The sequence below is a fragment of the Ambystoma mexicanum genome, chromosome 1p, assembly GCF_040938575.1.
Source record: "Ambystoma mexicanum isolate Mex_15411 chromosome 1p, UKY_AmexF1_1, whole genome shotgun sequence".
In the NCBI taxonomy this organism is placed as follows: Eukaryota; Metazoa; Chordata; class Amphibia; order Caudata; family Ambystomatidae; genus Ambystoma; species Ambystoma mexicanum.
The window spans coordinates 1058621581-1058638742 of NC_090921.1; the positions used below are offsets into that span (position 1 = coordinate 1058621581).

Genomic DNA, 17162 nt, shown 5'->3' on the forward strand with positions numbered 1-17162 from the left:
TCTAGGTTTATCATTTCTATACATACATACAAAGCACAAAATGGTGTCAATTTGCTTCCACTGCTAAACTCCAGCTGATTTGACATTACCCACAAATGACTATATGATGAAACATACTTTAAGCCAATGACACCTTACTCTGTGACCATTAACACTTTGAACGTCTGCAGGAACGCATAAAAATACAATTAGACCATGACACGCAATTATATTCAAATCTTTATACATCCACATGTCACCACAGTACATGAAAATGTGTATAAATACAGGCTTTAGGATTGTTTCCATTACTCTGGGAATCAGCAGAGGTTGCACAAGTTCCAAGGCACCATTTTAATTTTCATTTCGAATTGTAGTGTTCTTGAAAAATCTTTTCTCTTTTAAATCACAAGACATGAAAAGCGAATGGTGCAAACGCTGCAGGGACTGAGATGGGGTGTAACCTGTCATGGAAGTCGAGGACCCAGCTGTGAACCATGCTTGAAGTGAGAATGCCCCCGTGCCCCCAGTCCCCACAGCAACACAAACACCACATATGGAAATGCGTTGATTCTGCAAGCATTTTCAGGACATCACAAAAGCTCTTGTGGATGACGAATCATTAAAGTGCTACCCTAACACCTCAAAAGTACACCAAATGTAGTGTAACCACCAGGGATGAATGAGACTCGGTTGAAGTAGACGGGATCTTTAACAGATATGATCCCAGAGGACTGCCCTGCTGAACACAGTGTGGGGTAAAAGTGTGCCCTGAAGCCACAATGTCACCTTTCTAGAGCTCCCCAAGCTTACACAATGACATGCATCAAAGCCGCTTTATGCTTACTAGAGGAAGTCTTTTAAACCCCCATAGGAAGAACGCTCTTCAGCCAAACAATTAATAGACAAAAGCTATTAAATGAACTGACATGGATAACGGAGGAAACATTCCCAATTCAACTTTAGCCATGAGATGCAAGTCGCCAATGATTTTCACAGTGGATTAGATCGCTCATAACAGTGTGAAAACCCTTCTGAAAAGCGTGCACAACGTTGTTACCACCGGTGTATCGGAGGGCACTGAAAGGGAACACATGGAAGGATCAGAGATGGTCAAAGGTGGATGTGTGCTAGTACCTTAGGACGTAAATAAAGTTTAGCACACATGACACCTTAATCCTGTTGAATTCTGAAACACAGGGTACATATAATGGTAAGAGATTGCCTGTAGCTCACGTAACAACACTGCTTCAATATCAGCACGATAACACATTCTGCGACTTGAAGATTGCCAGAGGGCGCTAATCAACTACCCCAAACTGAGGTTTTAACATTGTACATGGGTGATCAATGCAATTCGAACAATTACAATTGTCAAAAGAAGTCAACAAACCTTTTCAGCACCCCATAAAATCTTTAGCTACAGATGAGGAAATAGTAACATAGCCAAACCTCTATCAGCAGAGATGATACACAGATACACAATGGCAGCATAACACAGTATACCCAGCCGCACACATACAGTATTGCAAAACAAACAATCCCACATGAACTTTAAACTGATCTTCACAGCTCCATATAATAAGCCACTGGTGCTTTCTGTGATTAGAGCAAGGGGGGAACAATTATTTTTGGTAAATGCCAAAAATCCCATCTACTTTCAAAAATATATGGACTGAGGGACCGCTTCAATTTTCCACAGTACATTGAGGACCTCAAGATCAAAAGCAGGTCTGAGCTTTCTGCTATTCCTTGGAGGAGAAAGTACAGGTGTTCTTTCAACAGTATGAAGTAGTAAAAATAGCACGAAACCCTTGATAGATGCTTGATAACCAAGACAAGATCAATGCGCTTTGTAAATTGGGCTTCCCTTGAAAATCATGGTTTCTCTCCATCCTGCACACCAGCATTAACTTCACATGTTTGATGGGGGAGACAAAGGTAGGGACTGGATGAAAGGCATGGCGTAACCCTTCGCCATCATACCCAGTACCAATCAGTTTGGGGTAAAGGCAGCTGACAAATAAGCTGGCCACCACACCAAAGAGTGGAGTAGGAGGAGAATAGACAACAAGAGAGCAACCCTTCGCCAGCGTCGCAATAGTGCTTCCAGGGAGTTCAAACAAATCCAAGGATAATAAGTTGGCCAAAATGACTTGGACCACCACCTCTTGGACCAGTTTTTGGAGGGAGGTGGATGATACAGGATTCTACCAGAACATCCTTGTTTACACAAAAAGAGCAACATTTGAGAATGCGTTGGGTGTGTTTGTGTGAGAGTAAGAAGCATGTGAATAGGCTGTCAAAATGGGCCCTGCCGCGTCGATCAAGTGAGAAATATAACTAGACCCTCAGGCATCACAGAGTACAGCCAACAAGAGTAGAGAAGGGGCAGATGGGAAATGGGCTGAGGAAATGCTCAAATCATCTGAGGCGGCTTGAGATGCAAAGCACATCGCTCAGCATGGGATCGTTATTGACATCACCATCTTATATTTCTGTGCTTGTTTTGGGTAACAGGATAATAAAAAGGATAACCTTATTACAATAGCATGCAGTGTGCTAATCCTACAAAATGACTGGTTGAAATCTTTGAGTGGACCCCGACATTTAAGAGGACAATCAAGAATCCATGTCTAATTCTAAGCTGGACTCCTTCAAGCATCTTTTGCCAGTGATTGGTGAGGGTTAAATGATGGTGCTTCTCATCATTGAGTTATTATAAAGCACATCATTCATTTCAAGAATGGTTCTTTGGTGCTGTGACTAAAATGTGGGCGGCAAAGCTTGGGACATTGGTTTAACTTTGATGGGAGTGCAGATAGTGGCTCAGAGGGTAATGAGCGCTGCTGGTCAAAAGAGTAAAAAAGACAACTATACATTTCAAAGATCAGAGACAAACTCTCCCTGTGGCTTTGGTAAAATAGCAGAAAATGAAGAATTAAAGATACATTGACATTCTATTTGTGGGGCATATTTGGGGTCTCTAAATTTAAGACTGGACTGATGAATGTATCCCTAATAGTGACAAGAGTAACTTTGCCCCAACAGTGTTTCGGTGGCACCAGCCCAATGGCTAAATTCCCAATTAGCAAGCCCACATAAGCTTTGACCAAGGGTGATTTGAACATGCAACATTATGAAGCAGCCCTGCACAATCAGGACAAACTTGATTAACAGTGAGTTTAAGAAGGAATCTTTTTCCTGTAGGGGGAAGAGAAAATATTAAAAAGAAAGTAATTTTTGAAAAGAATGAATCTTTCACCAACTGAAGGTGAGGGGAGAATAGAACAACGTTTAAGAGAGTTCTACAGGCTTTAAGTTGTAAAGGTCTTGCTACGTTTAACTAAGCAGTTCTAACGGTACTTTGTGCCAATGGCTTTTAGCACTTGCCGTTTTTGCTATCAATTTTCCAGAACAGACAGTAAACATGTACTGCATCGCTCTCTCCATTTGGAATAAGAATAACAAAAACATTGTACGTTAATGTTTATCACGCAATCATATTATAAATGCAGGTTCCACTGAAATTGTAGACTTACAAAACTCCACCTTCCATAGAAATTAAGTGAGTAGACTGCCTTTACCAATGGCAACATCTTGGAGACTATGTACATTTTAAATAGGTGCTTTCAATGGAGGGTGGTGGGCTGCACTGTACATTGTTCCATTCTTCCATTACAATTCTGATATTTTTCAGAGAAACTTTTGATTTACGAGAATCTGGATAGGGAATAGATCAAAAATCACATTCCAAACTAGAAGAAAGCAAAGGCATCTGAAATAGGAGCCTATGACAAGGAAAGAAAAGGTAATCTTGGGACTCGTGGTCTTGTCCTGTCATCCGGACCAAAAAGTCTACGTAGGAATCTTCATGGTGCTACAAGTGCGATGGGGTGGGGAAAGCAGGGCTCTACCCAGTGACCATGCTACCAGAAACTGCAAATACACAGTTCTGGATGCCAACTATGGACCTGAATATAATTGTATGGCTACACGTGGTGCTTTTGTGAAGAAAAGCAAATATGAAACAACAATAGAATGCACTTAAAAACCTTAATTTGCTTTCCGAATCTGCTGTTCTTGGAAGAATCCATGCTATTGAAATGCAGAAATGGTATTCCCCTGAAAACAAGAAAACATTCTCCTATAGTTGCTGCCTCAATGCCTTAGCATTTCACAAAGTAATTCTACCATAGTGATAACTAGTTGCTAAAATAGTGGTTGAGCAAAGCGCCCCAACATAAGTCAACCCAATTGTCCTCCCAGGCCTGTAGGTGGTCAGGGCGGAACTCCTGTAGGGTCCAAAAATGGGTGAGGAGCAGGTGGCCTTGCTGTGGTGCAACACCAGATTTTCCTGCTTTAAGAGTCAATGAAAACATGAGCAGATAATGCTCTTGCCCTGTAGATGTCTGCATCACCACATGCTCAGAATGACATGAGTTTCACATATTTGGAATTATGTTAAAGGTATTTATTCTGTACCAGTCTGCACTGCAATATTGCAACTGTGAAGCTGTGTGGCTGGAAAGTAGAGCATTGTATACCTGCAAAGGGTCTCCAGAACTTCATTATTTATCAATACACGAGCAAACATAATTAAGAGAACATAGTGCAACATTTTACATTGAAGGTTTACGATTCAAATGATTACAATTATTTAATATCAAAGGAGAGTTGGGACTTGCGTTTGCTTACTTTGATTGGATTTCTTTTTTTATTATACATTTATATTTTGGTCAATAGTTTACAGCTATACCCTCGGATTTAAAACAACTTCTTAAACAGTTGTTGATCCTATTCATGTCTGGTAAGAAAGCTCAACTGTGCTAGGCCCTTATTATATTTGGAGGACAGTTTAAAGGTTGCTTGGCTACTTGCAAATGATAGGCTGCATCAGACACTTCTTAGGCCCAGCCCCAAATATTGATTTGTGACTCCAAAGTGCCCTCTCCCCACAATGACATCCATTTGATCAACCTCAAGAAGAAGAAAGGCTACCTGCAGGGTTCCGAGCCCGCGACCTTCAGGTTCAAGAGCTATGCACTATTGGACTAAGCTATCTTACCAGTAGTGGACTAAGCTATCTTACCAGTAGTGGACTAAGCTATTTTACCAGTATGTGTTGAAAGCAAAGACCATGCACACCGACACAACTGCCACAATTTTGACAGTGCATGATTGTCATACCCGAAATACTCTGTTCTATCCAGAAAATGAAAGGGATGGGCTGGGTGGGAGCTGCCAGTCTTGCTACTTCAATATAATGCATGTCACTCACTGTAATGACTCTTGCATTGGTAGTCTGTTTCCCTTCCTCCATGCTTTAGTTATCCACATAGTGGTGTGGGTGATCCTAATTAAAAGTCAAGGGAAACCTGGTACATGTCCCTGCCTGTCCCGAGGCCCTGCCACTAGCCCTTTCAGCCCACTGCCTTACCTTCCCATGCCCGCTTCCTCTCTGCCCATGCCCTGAAAAAGCAGCCTCAAACACAATGAATCAACCAAACGTGTTCTTCGGCATAGTCTGAACCAACGTTGATCAAATCAAGTCCAATGATATGATATATGATAGGTTATTTTATAACGCGCTTAATACCGAGAGGTTTCTAAGCGCGGACTCGGGGATCGAAATTGTGTTGCTCCGTGTTATCTTGCTTCCAAGGCGAGCACGTTGCCGCTGAGCTATCCTCCCAAGACTATCTAAATGTGAAGTGTTTTCAGAACATCTGACTATTAGCCCATCTGGCAGGCAGAGGTTGAATCTGTGCATGTTCAGGATCGGGTGATCCTCTGATCTATTGTAAACACTAGGGAGTAGAAACCCCGTCCAGTTCTCAAGCTAGGACTGGTTTGATGGTCTCCAGATCCACCCGGAGCGGACTTCTGCCATCAAGCTGCTGGAAGGGAAACAAATGTGGAGGGAGACCAGGAAGAGGAAAGGTGGCCTTAGGGCCATTACAGACAAGACCCAAGCTTCCTTGGGATCACTCTCCCCCCCCCCCCAAGCCTGGAGAAAACTGGATTCGTGTCCCTTGCCCACAGTAGAATTTCCCCAAGACTGGTCCGGGAACTCATCAATTCTTTGCTGAAGAAAGGCCACCAGCCTTGGGCTTGAGAGACCTCTGCTGGTTCCCCCATTGCCCACTTCTAGAACACTCCTGGCAGGCTCATCACTCATTGAAGTGCAGAGAAAACAGGCACAGAGCAGCGCCCATCATTCCTAGGAGCAAAAGCATCAATAGGCTGCTTCAGGGGGGGAGAGGGAGGAGAGACCTTTCTTAATAGCTGCCGCAGACCTATCAGCGAGTATCTGTCGATTGTTCATTGGCCAAAATTACAAACGGCTTCCTTGAGTCAAATGGAATGTAAAACACCTTGTAGGTCTGCCGTGAGCTGGTCATATTTGTCAGGGGGTGGGAGAGATGTACTAAGGGTACTCTACTATCTTCTTCCATAGGCAATAGCTAAACCCTGCTCTGACCACATTCACATTAGCCTGTCGGAAGAGAAGAAATGAGTTGGATTCAATTCTGATGCCCATGGGAGTGGAAGACGCTGCTCTTAGAAAAAGCCAACAACACGACAGAGGACTGTGAACAGGTGACAAGACTAAGAAGTCAAACACAAGCGGTCACCTTTATTTCTGGGGTTAGAGGGATCCCCAATTTCTCCTGTGAAGTAGCTAGAGCAGGGGCAAACACTACCATCTCAGAGAGGGGCTCCGGACTGTTCAACCCCACCTACTCCATCGCCTGCACCATCAGATTATGTGGCCTGGAAAGTTCTCCCCTGTCCAGGCCTCCTCAGACCCCAAAGGTAGATCAGGGTCCTCTATCCTGGGAAGTTTGGATGCTGTGACATCCGAGGGTAGGATGATTGGCTCAAAAGTAGCAAACAGGCTCAGTGCCAGTTGAGAATGAGACTGATCAGGGAGTGGTACCTGGGCCACTGGAGTCAAAACAGCATGAGGCGCAGAAGGCACCAAGGACTGTGCAGGATCCAAGTACAGTATTGTGTTCCCTCATTACTGCCCCAGGGGACTCAGTACCGGTGGCATATCACAGTCAAATTTGAAATGGCTATGCAAAAAAAGAAATGCTGGAGATATACAAGTTGTTTTCTCCTAAATAGTTAGGGCGGGGGCAAGGGAGGAGGGAGGCATATAATTTACTGTTCCAACTCCAGGCCAAGAAAATATGAGTAAAGGTTTTGGTTTTGAAACCCTGTGTGTAGTGCTAGGTAAATTCCCGAGCGGTCAGGGGGCTACTAAAAATACTTCGGTCCACTGCCAAGACCCACAGGAACCTGCAGGACTTTGTCTGTGAATCCTTTGATGGAATCCGAAATAATGAACCTCTATAGCAGCCGGAAGGATCTCTCCTCAGCCACAAGGAGTAGGTGGACTGGCACCCTAGCTCTTTCCTCCCAGGTTTCTGCTTTGCAACCAAGTTGGTACCATGATGGCAGGAAAACCTGTACCTGATACAAAGAGTGACTTACTTGCCATGGAGCATCCTCAAATGGCTGCAGGGCATGCAATGGTCACACATGCTGGAATGGAAAATGCAGGGCCTCCTTCAGTAATGCCAGTTTCTGGGCGACTAGGGGACAGTTTAGGCCCCCGATGCTACTCCACGACTCCCTTCACATTCTCAACCAGGGATGCTTGATAGCAGACTGCACCCTCCATCTTTACACCCATCAGTCCTTCCCCAAAACTTGGTCAAGTAAGCTGGCCTGCAGAAGTGGGGCAATAACTTCTCGCTCAGATCCTGTAGTAGCGGCCTTGTACAGAAAAGGTCTTGGGAGTGATGTTTGAACTCATCCAGGCATGTGGCCCTCAGCTGAAGTCATGGCTAGCAAATCCCCCTAGCACTCAGTGAGGACCAGAAAACCCCCGTCCGCAGCCACATTTTTCTCCATGCAATGCTTTTGAAAGCAGACCTTCCTAAGGTATTAAACACCTTAAAGCCCTCATGCAAGGATCCAGTAAAGGGTTCGAAATTAGGATTTGTTGACTAGGAGCAAAACGCAGCTCCTGGGTATCAGGCGTCACCTGTTAGGCAGGTGATACCACTGGGGAACAGTACATAGTGTGCAGCAAGTCTAACCTGTGGGCAAGATGGTCATTCTGACCTTGTGTCTATTATACATAATCCAATATCTTTTTAAATGTCCCTTATGTGTGGCCTTCATTCTCTGACCTGATAGGTGCATCTGGGAAAAGCAATGCCCATGGAAAGGGAGCATGTGTGAGCAGTGATCAGGAAACCCTAAGAATGATCTTCCCCATCCTTGAAGTGAGTAGGCGCCCTGCTGAAATCTGCGTACCAGGAGACTCTCTTCTTGAGAGTCTTGTAGCAAAGGGAATTGCAGCAAGTCCAGTCAGGCCAAGGCTGTTGGGGCCACACACACTGGAAGCACAAGTAATGGGAATAGTTCTTGCATTTTTCTTAAACCAGAAAAGTGGAGCATGAACTGAGGAAAAGGAAATTCATTCACTGGTAGAACCCCAAAAACTATGTTGAAAACACAGAAGGTCTAGCCGGAGGAATACACGAGTCGCATTGAAACATGTCCAGTCTCCAGCATGGAAGAATAGGACTGGAGAAGTGAGTTGAGCGCATGGGAAGAGCCACCCAGCTGCTTCGGGCTTCACTTGCCTTTTTTATTTATTTTTCCAGCTACTGCAGAAATATGCTCACTCTGCACACCGTATTCTTTGATGTCCGACCAGTATGTACGAATGAGGACAAGACATACCTCCAAAGAAATCTGTAATGCTCCTTCAAAGGGCTTTTGTAAGAACAGAGAGGAAACAAAAGGTAGGATGAGTCAGAGCGGACAATGAAACAGTTACAGGTCACAGCAGTTACTGGTCAGAAAGCAATTTGAACATGCACGTTTTCGGACCTCTTTGGTGGATTATAAAAGCAGGTTTCAAGCAGAAGGAGGGAGTTCCAGAAAAAGGATCCTTGGCTGCGTAGTGTCCTTCATACAAATCATTTGAACTTCACATGGTGATGTGATAGATTGTTTTACCCTGCCAACACCATAGGCATGTGTCAGGCCGGTGAGAAACCGTCCTCGTGAGGTAATTGGGGCCATTAGTAGCAAACATTTTAAATTTCTTAATTGGGCATTTTTCAAGAAGGGTGGGATGTGGCTGTTTTAAGTCTTCTTATGTGGCTTTGTAAAGCGCTCATCTACCATTGTCTGGATGTGTGGCACTGTTGGATGCATCAGTGGCCAGCAGATGAAGAGCGCAACGTTTTGTGGCTGTCGCAGTTTGATAGTATTCTTAGACAGGAAGTGTGTATATTCGGAGACAAAAGCCCCGGTGGGACATTACCACCAAAAAGGCTAAAAAGATTTCTTGAAGCTCATACAGGAGGCACTTCTGTCAAAGCATTCACTTGAGGGAAGAATGAAGAAGAAACATTGAATGGGACTCAAGTTATGGACCTCCTGGTTAAGTGTTGAGTGGCTTAATGGTTGAGGGATACTTGAATAGGATGGTTGGAGGTTTACCTGGCCCAGTAACCACGTCTTTAGTTTTGGCTGAGTTAAGGACTTTCTCTTTTGCAAATCGAAGCGGCTGGATGTCATACATGACCATGCAATATAAAAGGCTGTACAAATCTAGGCTTCTGCCAGGCAACCCTATTAAATGCCAAAAAGGAATCCTCCTAGCCTCACATAGAATGCTAGAAACGTGGCGAGAAAAGAGATGAGTTTAAACTGCTGGGACAAGGATGTAAGCAAAGATTGGAACCACTGTAAAGCAAAGCCTTCAACACACATTATGTTTTGTGAAGGAGAATACTGTGGGCAATGGCATGAAAGGCTACAGAGATGTTGAGCAAAATCAGGGCACCTTGCAAGCCTTGGTATTTGCTGTTGGGCAGAATGCACCACAGGGGTCTATGTACCACAGTGAGACCAGAAAGAGATCTGTTTGCTAAATTGGTCAGATTGCTCCAGGTAGGTGCATATTTTGGCTGTGGTCACATATTCCATGGTCTTAAGTGCAAGTGGCAGGGCCAGAGGTGCGGCTATTTCAGTAAGGTTTTAGAATCGCCATTGGCTTTTTTTTACATAAACTAGTGAAGCTAGGGTATTTGAGCAGCTGTGGGATGAAACTTTCATCCAGAGGTATTGATGAAATGCTTGGCAATGGGCGTCGGGGGCAGGGGATGGGCATTCCCTTATGTACCACCTTTGGTTTCCAAATGTTACTTGGGAGGCACACTGGTAACAAATATGTGAGGATTGTGTTCACCTCAGCTCAGAATCCATGCAGGGCACATTAACCCATGTGTTTGAACATTGCTCTAACAAATCCACTAGGAGTAGAGTACCCAACAAACAGTGCGTCGAGCTTGTTGTGAAGTAGACCCTGGAGTTATTGCAAGCAGGCTGCCATCAGACTAATGACTTTCATGACTTGCCATTTAAGAGTCCTTTTGAGAAAGAAGTAACCTACATGCTGTGGGAATAGTTAGCGTGACATATTTGGCTGTGTACTTTTTTGGGACCTTCAATTCCTTTTCGGATCCCTGAAAAGTGTATCCTAAGCCAAAGTTGGACCATTTGCCAGCTGTGGCTTTGTCTAATTTGGGTCTTTAATGCTTGATCGGAGCCACATGGTTAAAGGCGCGATTCACCACACTTCCCCCCAGTAGTATGAACATACTAAGGGAGGTCAAAATGATGGCCAAGGTTTTGATGAAGACATCATTGAAGGCATTTGTCTTTTTCCACCAGTAGAGTACCCCTTCCACAGACACATTATTGTGGGAAGAACATGTTTTGGGCCATGCCAGGAGGTACCAGGCATACTTGCTAAAGTGTCCTGCTCTACATTATAGCTGCTTCATCTGAGGTGGACATGGAAAACACTGAATAATGTCAAGCTGCAAAGAAAGGTACACACTCAGGTACACGCCATATATGACATAGAACATCATTAGATGTTGATTACTTCCTTACGAACAGACCTCATGAGGAGTGAATGGTGAGGTTAGCCTTACTGGGATTTTAAACCATTTCTCTAACATGCAAAAGAAATAGTCAGAAATGTTACTTCAAAGCCAACTGAGATGGAATTGCACAAGAGGAACAGAGCCCTACATACCCAGAGCAGCTAGCGTGGGGTCACACATGCAACTGGAGAACAGCATCCCAACACACAATTCGAGACCAGCATCGAACTAGAAAATTCAGAACATACCTTTGGTGTAGCTACTGGGCCCATCATATACTCAACCCACCAACCTTTTTCTACTTGAGCCTTTCTGCCGTCACTTCGTATGTAAAGACAGAAAATAAAAAGGATAATTATACTTAACCAGGGTCGGACTGGGGCACAAAATTACCTGGGACACCAATGAAAAAGTTTCCCACAGTAACAAAGGACAATTATTTCCTTTTGTGACAATGTTCGAGGTGTACGCAATAAGTTTCTTTTGAAAAAGGTGCAGCAAATTCTTCATTTTGAAGACTATTTGTTCAGTAACACTGGTCAAAACTACAAGCTGCACAGTTAAGTAACTCAAACTGAGCTGCTTTGGCCAAAAGAGAACTGGCCCACACTAACATGTTGGGCCTGCAGTTCGAGCATTGTCCTGTAGGTCAGTCTGAGCCTGCGCTTAACGTACAATTGTGGATTGTCGAAAAATGTATATTTGTAACAGTCCAGTAGCTACTTTAATAACGTGCCAAAGGCCGCCACGTCAAACATTTCTCTGAATACCCCCCGTGCCTTTTCCGTTCTAAAGAACAGGTCTGTAAAAAAATTTAAATAATTTTAAAATCATGAATCAAAAATAATGATTTTCTAACACCTTGTCCCTCGATTTGAAGGGAAAGAACAGTCTGCCTCTTGCAATATTACAGAGTAGTACAATGAACAGCAGTCAAAATCTAACCAGCGGCGATTAATAGGAGGCACAGTCTATATGCTACAATATTCTCTTTTGTCGCCAAACCAGGAAAACAAATATATTCATCCTTTCCCAGCACTCCTTTCAAGGAGTGTGTTTTGCAATATTTACAAATGCATGTACAGCTTTTTGCAGTGAGTATTATAGGATGGGTTTCTTCTCTGCTGTTAAGTTCTGTCATTAGCTCAGTCACATCAGTCTGGTTTCTTTTTTTTAGCAGCATAAAACACTGCTTAGTCCCCTCCCATGTGCGAGGGGAAGGACCATCACAGGGCAGCCAGCTGCTCCAAAACTATTCGGAACTGCTGTGTACCATTGCCGAGGTCCTTCACACGGTCCACCATATCCATGGCAGCAGAGGGCGAAGGGTACTGGAGAGCGGCCATTTTTGTTGCGATCACAATCTCCTTCAGCATGTCGCACAGCAGGTTGCTGTAGTGGGTGACTTTAGTGCGGATGTCCTGGGCTTTGGCTTGACGTGACAGGGTGTCTCCTATGAACACCAACTTGTGTGCGCTTAGAATAATGAATTTGCTGTTGGCCACGAAGATCTTGGGAGGTTGGTTGCTGGTGACAGAGGTAAAGAAGGCATCAATGGCATTGGTCAGTGTGGTGACGTTGGTCTCACACTGCTCCAAATAAAACAGGAGCAGTTGTTTGTCCGAGGTACTCAGAGCACTGGGTGTTTGCTTGTAGTGTGCAGGGGGGGTCCAATTTGAAATATCATTATTGATGGGCCGCATGACTTCCGGTTCCAACCACTCAAACTGCTTCAGCTAAAGGAGAAACAAAACACTTGTTAAAAAACACAATCACTAACCAATCCCTACTACACATTATTAAAGTGAGCATAGTCTGTTCATCCATTTCACTTAACAGTGAGGGGAGTATATTCACACAGATAACACGCCATTTTCAACCCCCCCTGAACAAAAGGACACCACCTACAGACAAATGCAAGTGTATTGCTTTATCTGTGCAGATGAGAAGAGAGCTAAAAAAAATTAAATGTATGCGAGATAATCATATACTAATCATACTAATTAAGCCAAGCATCCTTGTTGGGCAAATCTAAGCTTTGTGATCTATGGCTTGAAGTACCGGAGGTCCAGCTGTTCTAAATTGCCCACTAGAAATAATGCTTTGATCTGCTTCCAGCTTGCATCTGCAGCAGAAAGGAGTAGTGGCTGTTTTGTCTTATCTAAACTAGATCATAGAAGGTGGGCAAGGGAGAAGATTCAAAGGCAAAGTAGAGACTGGTATCTGATTCAGATACTAGAGACAAAGAACAAGTCGAGCCTTGGGCTGCTTGACAGTTTTAATCGGCAGTAGAAGCATTAAAAAAATTAAAAAAAAGTTACACAAAGCACCAGGCAATAAATGAATGATACATGAACTCTGCCTATATAACAATAGACACTGTTTTTCTTAACTGCCTTAATTTGTGCATCACATTCAAATAGATTTTATGTGAAGTCCAAACATTTGATCAAAGGTTGTCTAATGTATAACCATCTAATGTATAACCATAAAATCACGTTAAATAAATAATTTAAAAAAGATTATATGGCCCTTGGTGCAGAGAACCGGTCTTGGGTCTGGATTCTTCTACAAAAAGTAACTCACCGTAGAGGCTAATGCACACCCAGGGCAAGTGCCCTTTCCACCAAACTCGTGGAATGTCATTTGTTTTGCACATCAACAATCAAGTAAAGCCAGGGCGCATATCCAGCAATGGCTGAGCCAGAATTCAAACCAGCCGATCCTACCCTCCAAACGCACGCCAGTCCTTTGCCACCCGCCCGCGGCTGGACCCAATTAATAGATTTGTCAGAGATGGAGACAGGGTTGCATGAAAGAAAGATGACTGAACGAGGAGCAGGGTAGTCACAACAGTAACATGTCCTTCTCCTACATTCCATTCCCCTCTCCTACATACTCACTGGAGGAAGATTTATTTTTTATACCGCCCCGGGGACCCGCAGGCATCAGGGCACCAACACAAACACGAAGTAGACACGTGAAAGATGGGATATACATGGATGGTTAAGACCCTTCAACTGCGTTCTGCATGGTTCAAATTAATTTGACGAGCAGGGTTTTCAATTGAGCACGAAATGTATTAAAGGAAAGGTTCGCCCCAAAAACTTTATTTAAAGAATAGATAGGCAACATAAAAAAAAAAACGATTGGCAATTTATTTTTTTTCGAAGTCCCTATGTAAAATTTTGAGCAATTCAAGCTCAAAAATTGAGAAAGCAAGCACATGGGCGCATCCATTTTGTGAAATGGCTGCCCGCCTGTGCTGGCTTTTGCGGCACTAATGAAGGAAAAGCCAGCCAGCTGTAGTAAACAAAAGCTACCACTGGGTGGCTTTTCCTTCATTGGTGCCGGGACTCGGAGGACGCGGACCGGAGACTACAGGCAGAAAAGCTGCAGCTGCATCCCACAGGGAGCCCTAGAGCCCCAAATGGGAAAGCAGATTTAGGCAGAAACACTGCGGCATGTAAACACAACCGCGCTGTGTTTCTGCCTGCCGTGGCTATCACTTTGGGTCTCCGGTGCTCCCCCATGGGAGCACCGGAGACCCAAAGTGAAAGCCAAGGCAGGCAGAAACACAACGCGGTTGTGTTTGAAAACGCTGCGGTTTTTCTTTCTGAGTTTCTCAGGCTCCTCCGAGCCAGAGGAGCCTAAGAAACTTAGAAAGAAAACCTGCAGCGTTTTCAAACACAATAACGTTGTATTTATGTTTGCGGTCGCTTCAAAAGCGACCGCAAACATAAATACAACGTTTTCAAAGCTGTGGTTTTATTTCTAGGTTTTCCGGACTCCTCCAGCCTGGAAAACTTAGAAAAAAAAACGCAGCTAGTGTTTATTTTTATTAAAAAAATAGCACTTACCGAGATGCAGCTGCAGCTTTTCTGCCTGTAGTCTCCGGTCTCCGTCCTCCGCGTACAGCACCATTGAAGGAAAAGCCACCCAGTGGTAGCTTTTGTTTACTACAGCTGGCTGGCTTTTCCTTCATTAGTGCCGCAAAAGCCAAAGCGAGCACAGCGGCGGACATCCATTTCACAAAATGGATGCCCCCATGTGCTATCTTTGAGCTTGAATTGCTCAAAATTTCACATAGGGACTTTGAAAAAAAAATGGCAATTGTTTTTTTTTATATTGCCTATCTATTTTTTAAATAAAAAATTTTGGGCGAACCTCAACATTCCAGATGGAGGAAGCTGGGGAAGAATTCCACACTTGTGCTGCCCTCTTGGGGAAAGCTCTACCAGGCCCACCAGCCTTTTTAAACCTGAGCGACCTAATCGTGCCATATTGGCCGACCTGAGAGATCTTTGTTTTATCCGGGACTGAGGTGTGATCGAAAGAGGAGTTAACCAGTCTGGAGAAAAAAGGGACAAACTCCTTACAATTCTCCAGGATACGTTTCACTGGTATAATGTTCTGAGAGCACAAATAAGGGTGCATCAAGATCAGTTACATGATTGAAAGCGAAGTTCGATTGTTTAATCAACTGTTCACAGACACCAGCCGGCCGGACCTGCTTATTTAGGCCATTGCCTAAATCTTTTTCTATTTTATCCCAAGCTGGTTTTATTTCATTTGCAAAGGCCAATTGGACATCATCACAGTCTATCTGTAGGGTGGATAGGTTGCATTAATGCCTTAGGCTTCTCTAGAAGCTTGAAGATCTCAAATAGCTTTTTGGTGTTGGTCCTATCGGTGTTTTTGCTGTAATGATTTTGCCTTTATAGTCTGCCTCCAATACCTTCCATTTTCGGCTGTTTGGGGCTGAAGGATGTTTTAACCATGCCTCTTCTGATTACCAGGCAAGAAGAACCAGAGGGAGGTTGGACTCAAAGATCACAGTACCAAACATGTTCTTTAGAACCAACTGGCCAAAAAGTGAATTCACAATTGAACATGAGTCCAGTGCATACATTCGGCAGAATGTCAGAGGAGTAGCCCACATGGTTGCCCACCAGACGACATAACAACAGAGTAATGGGACTCTGCAAAGTTATAGAAGCCACTTAATTCAGACGGTAGGAGCATGCCACCCCTGAATCAAACAGTACCGGACAGCAATCCATTTGGGGGTTCAAGTCTGAGAATCTGCTTACCCTGAAAAGGCCTCTTGTATGCTACTAATAACCTAACTTGTACATGGTTCCATCCAAACAGAATTCCAGGTGGGGCATATGTCAAGCTAGCACAATGCCATTTCTCAACTGGAAGATGTATTAGAGAAAATGTATGGGGAAAGATCTCCTGGGTTAGGTGGAAATTAGATAAGGATCAATGAGCATGTAGAGCCACATTATCTTTGGGAAATAGAGGGTTGTATGTGTTTGAAGTCCTAACCCTATCTCTCCCTTGCCTAACTAAGAACGGTGATGGTCTGGTCGAGGTGCTCCCCCTGAACTTCCCCTGGAATGGTGGGATTGGGAGAGAAACTTGTAAAACCTTTACTTACCCTTTTAGTCATCTTCTGGAACATTTACTTATAACCGATGGCTTTGGCAACACTTGTTCACTAATCACAAAGGAAACCCTCCTGCAAAGTACATAATGTGGAACGTGTAGATTTTGGACACTGGCCCTAATTCCTAGTAGGGTTGGACTTAATACGAACTAGAAACCTGTTTTAGGTTTATATGTGGATGTTCTACCTAATGTATTTACCTGTTTGCTCTATTTTCTCAATTACTTCACTACTCCGTTATTTACAGTATTGCCACTGAGTTTGCTAACTGTTGCATAGCTGTTTATGAAGGAAAAGTGCAGATGTTCTCTTAGTAGAACCATTAATGGCGAATGTATATATGTATATGAAAGTATTTGTGTGATAATAGTCACCTGAAGGTTTAATTGCTTAGAGTGTATTCTAAAGGCCTAATAAACAATTGTATACTGTTGAACATGTTCTGTCTAACTGTAATTATTGGAGTGCTCTGTGTGTGTCGCGATGTAGCCCTAGACCATTCACATCCTTCGAAGTCCAAGCCTTACTGCTCTGCTACTCTACCTTGACTGGGGTTGATTCTGAAAATCCATCTTACTATTGTCTAACGGAACAATGGCTAGGAAAGCAAACATTGCACCTCTTTCGCATAGAGTGTGTCTGTGGGGTTACTGCGAGTGTCCTTTGTGCAAGGGTGAAGCACCTCTGAATGCAGCACACAATCCATCTAGCAATGCTGGATTTAGATACTGGACTACCTT

General features: G+C 43.7%; 1 protein-coding gene across 2 annotated transcripts in view; it reads right to left on the minus strand.

Moving 5' to 3' along the window:
* Window positions 1-206: 206 nt before the first annotated feature.
* Window positions 207-17162, minus strand: part of BCAR1 (BCAR1 scaffold protein, Cas family member) — a 329630-nt gene continuing 312674 nt past the window's right edge. For both annotated transcript variants that reach the window (XM_069604505.1, XM_069604502.1), the window contains one exon: window positions 207-12703. In XM_069604505.1, coding sequence (XP_069460606.1) covers window positions 12194-12703 — 510 coding nt within the window. In that variant the 3' untranslated portion in view covers window positions 207-12193. The remainder of the gene's footprint in view (window positions 12704-17162) is intronic.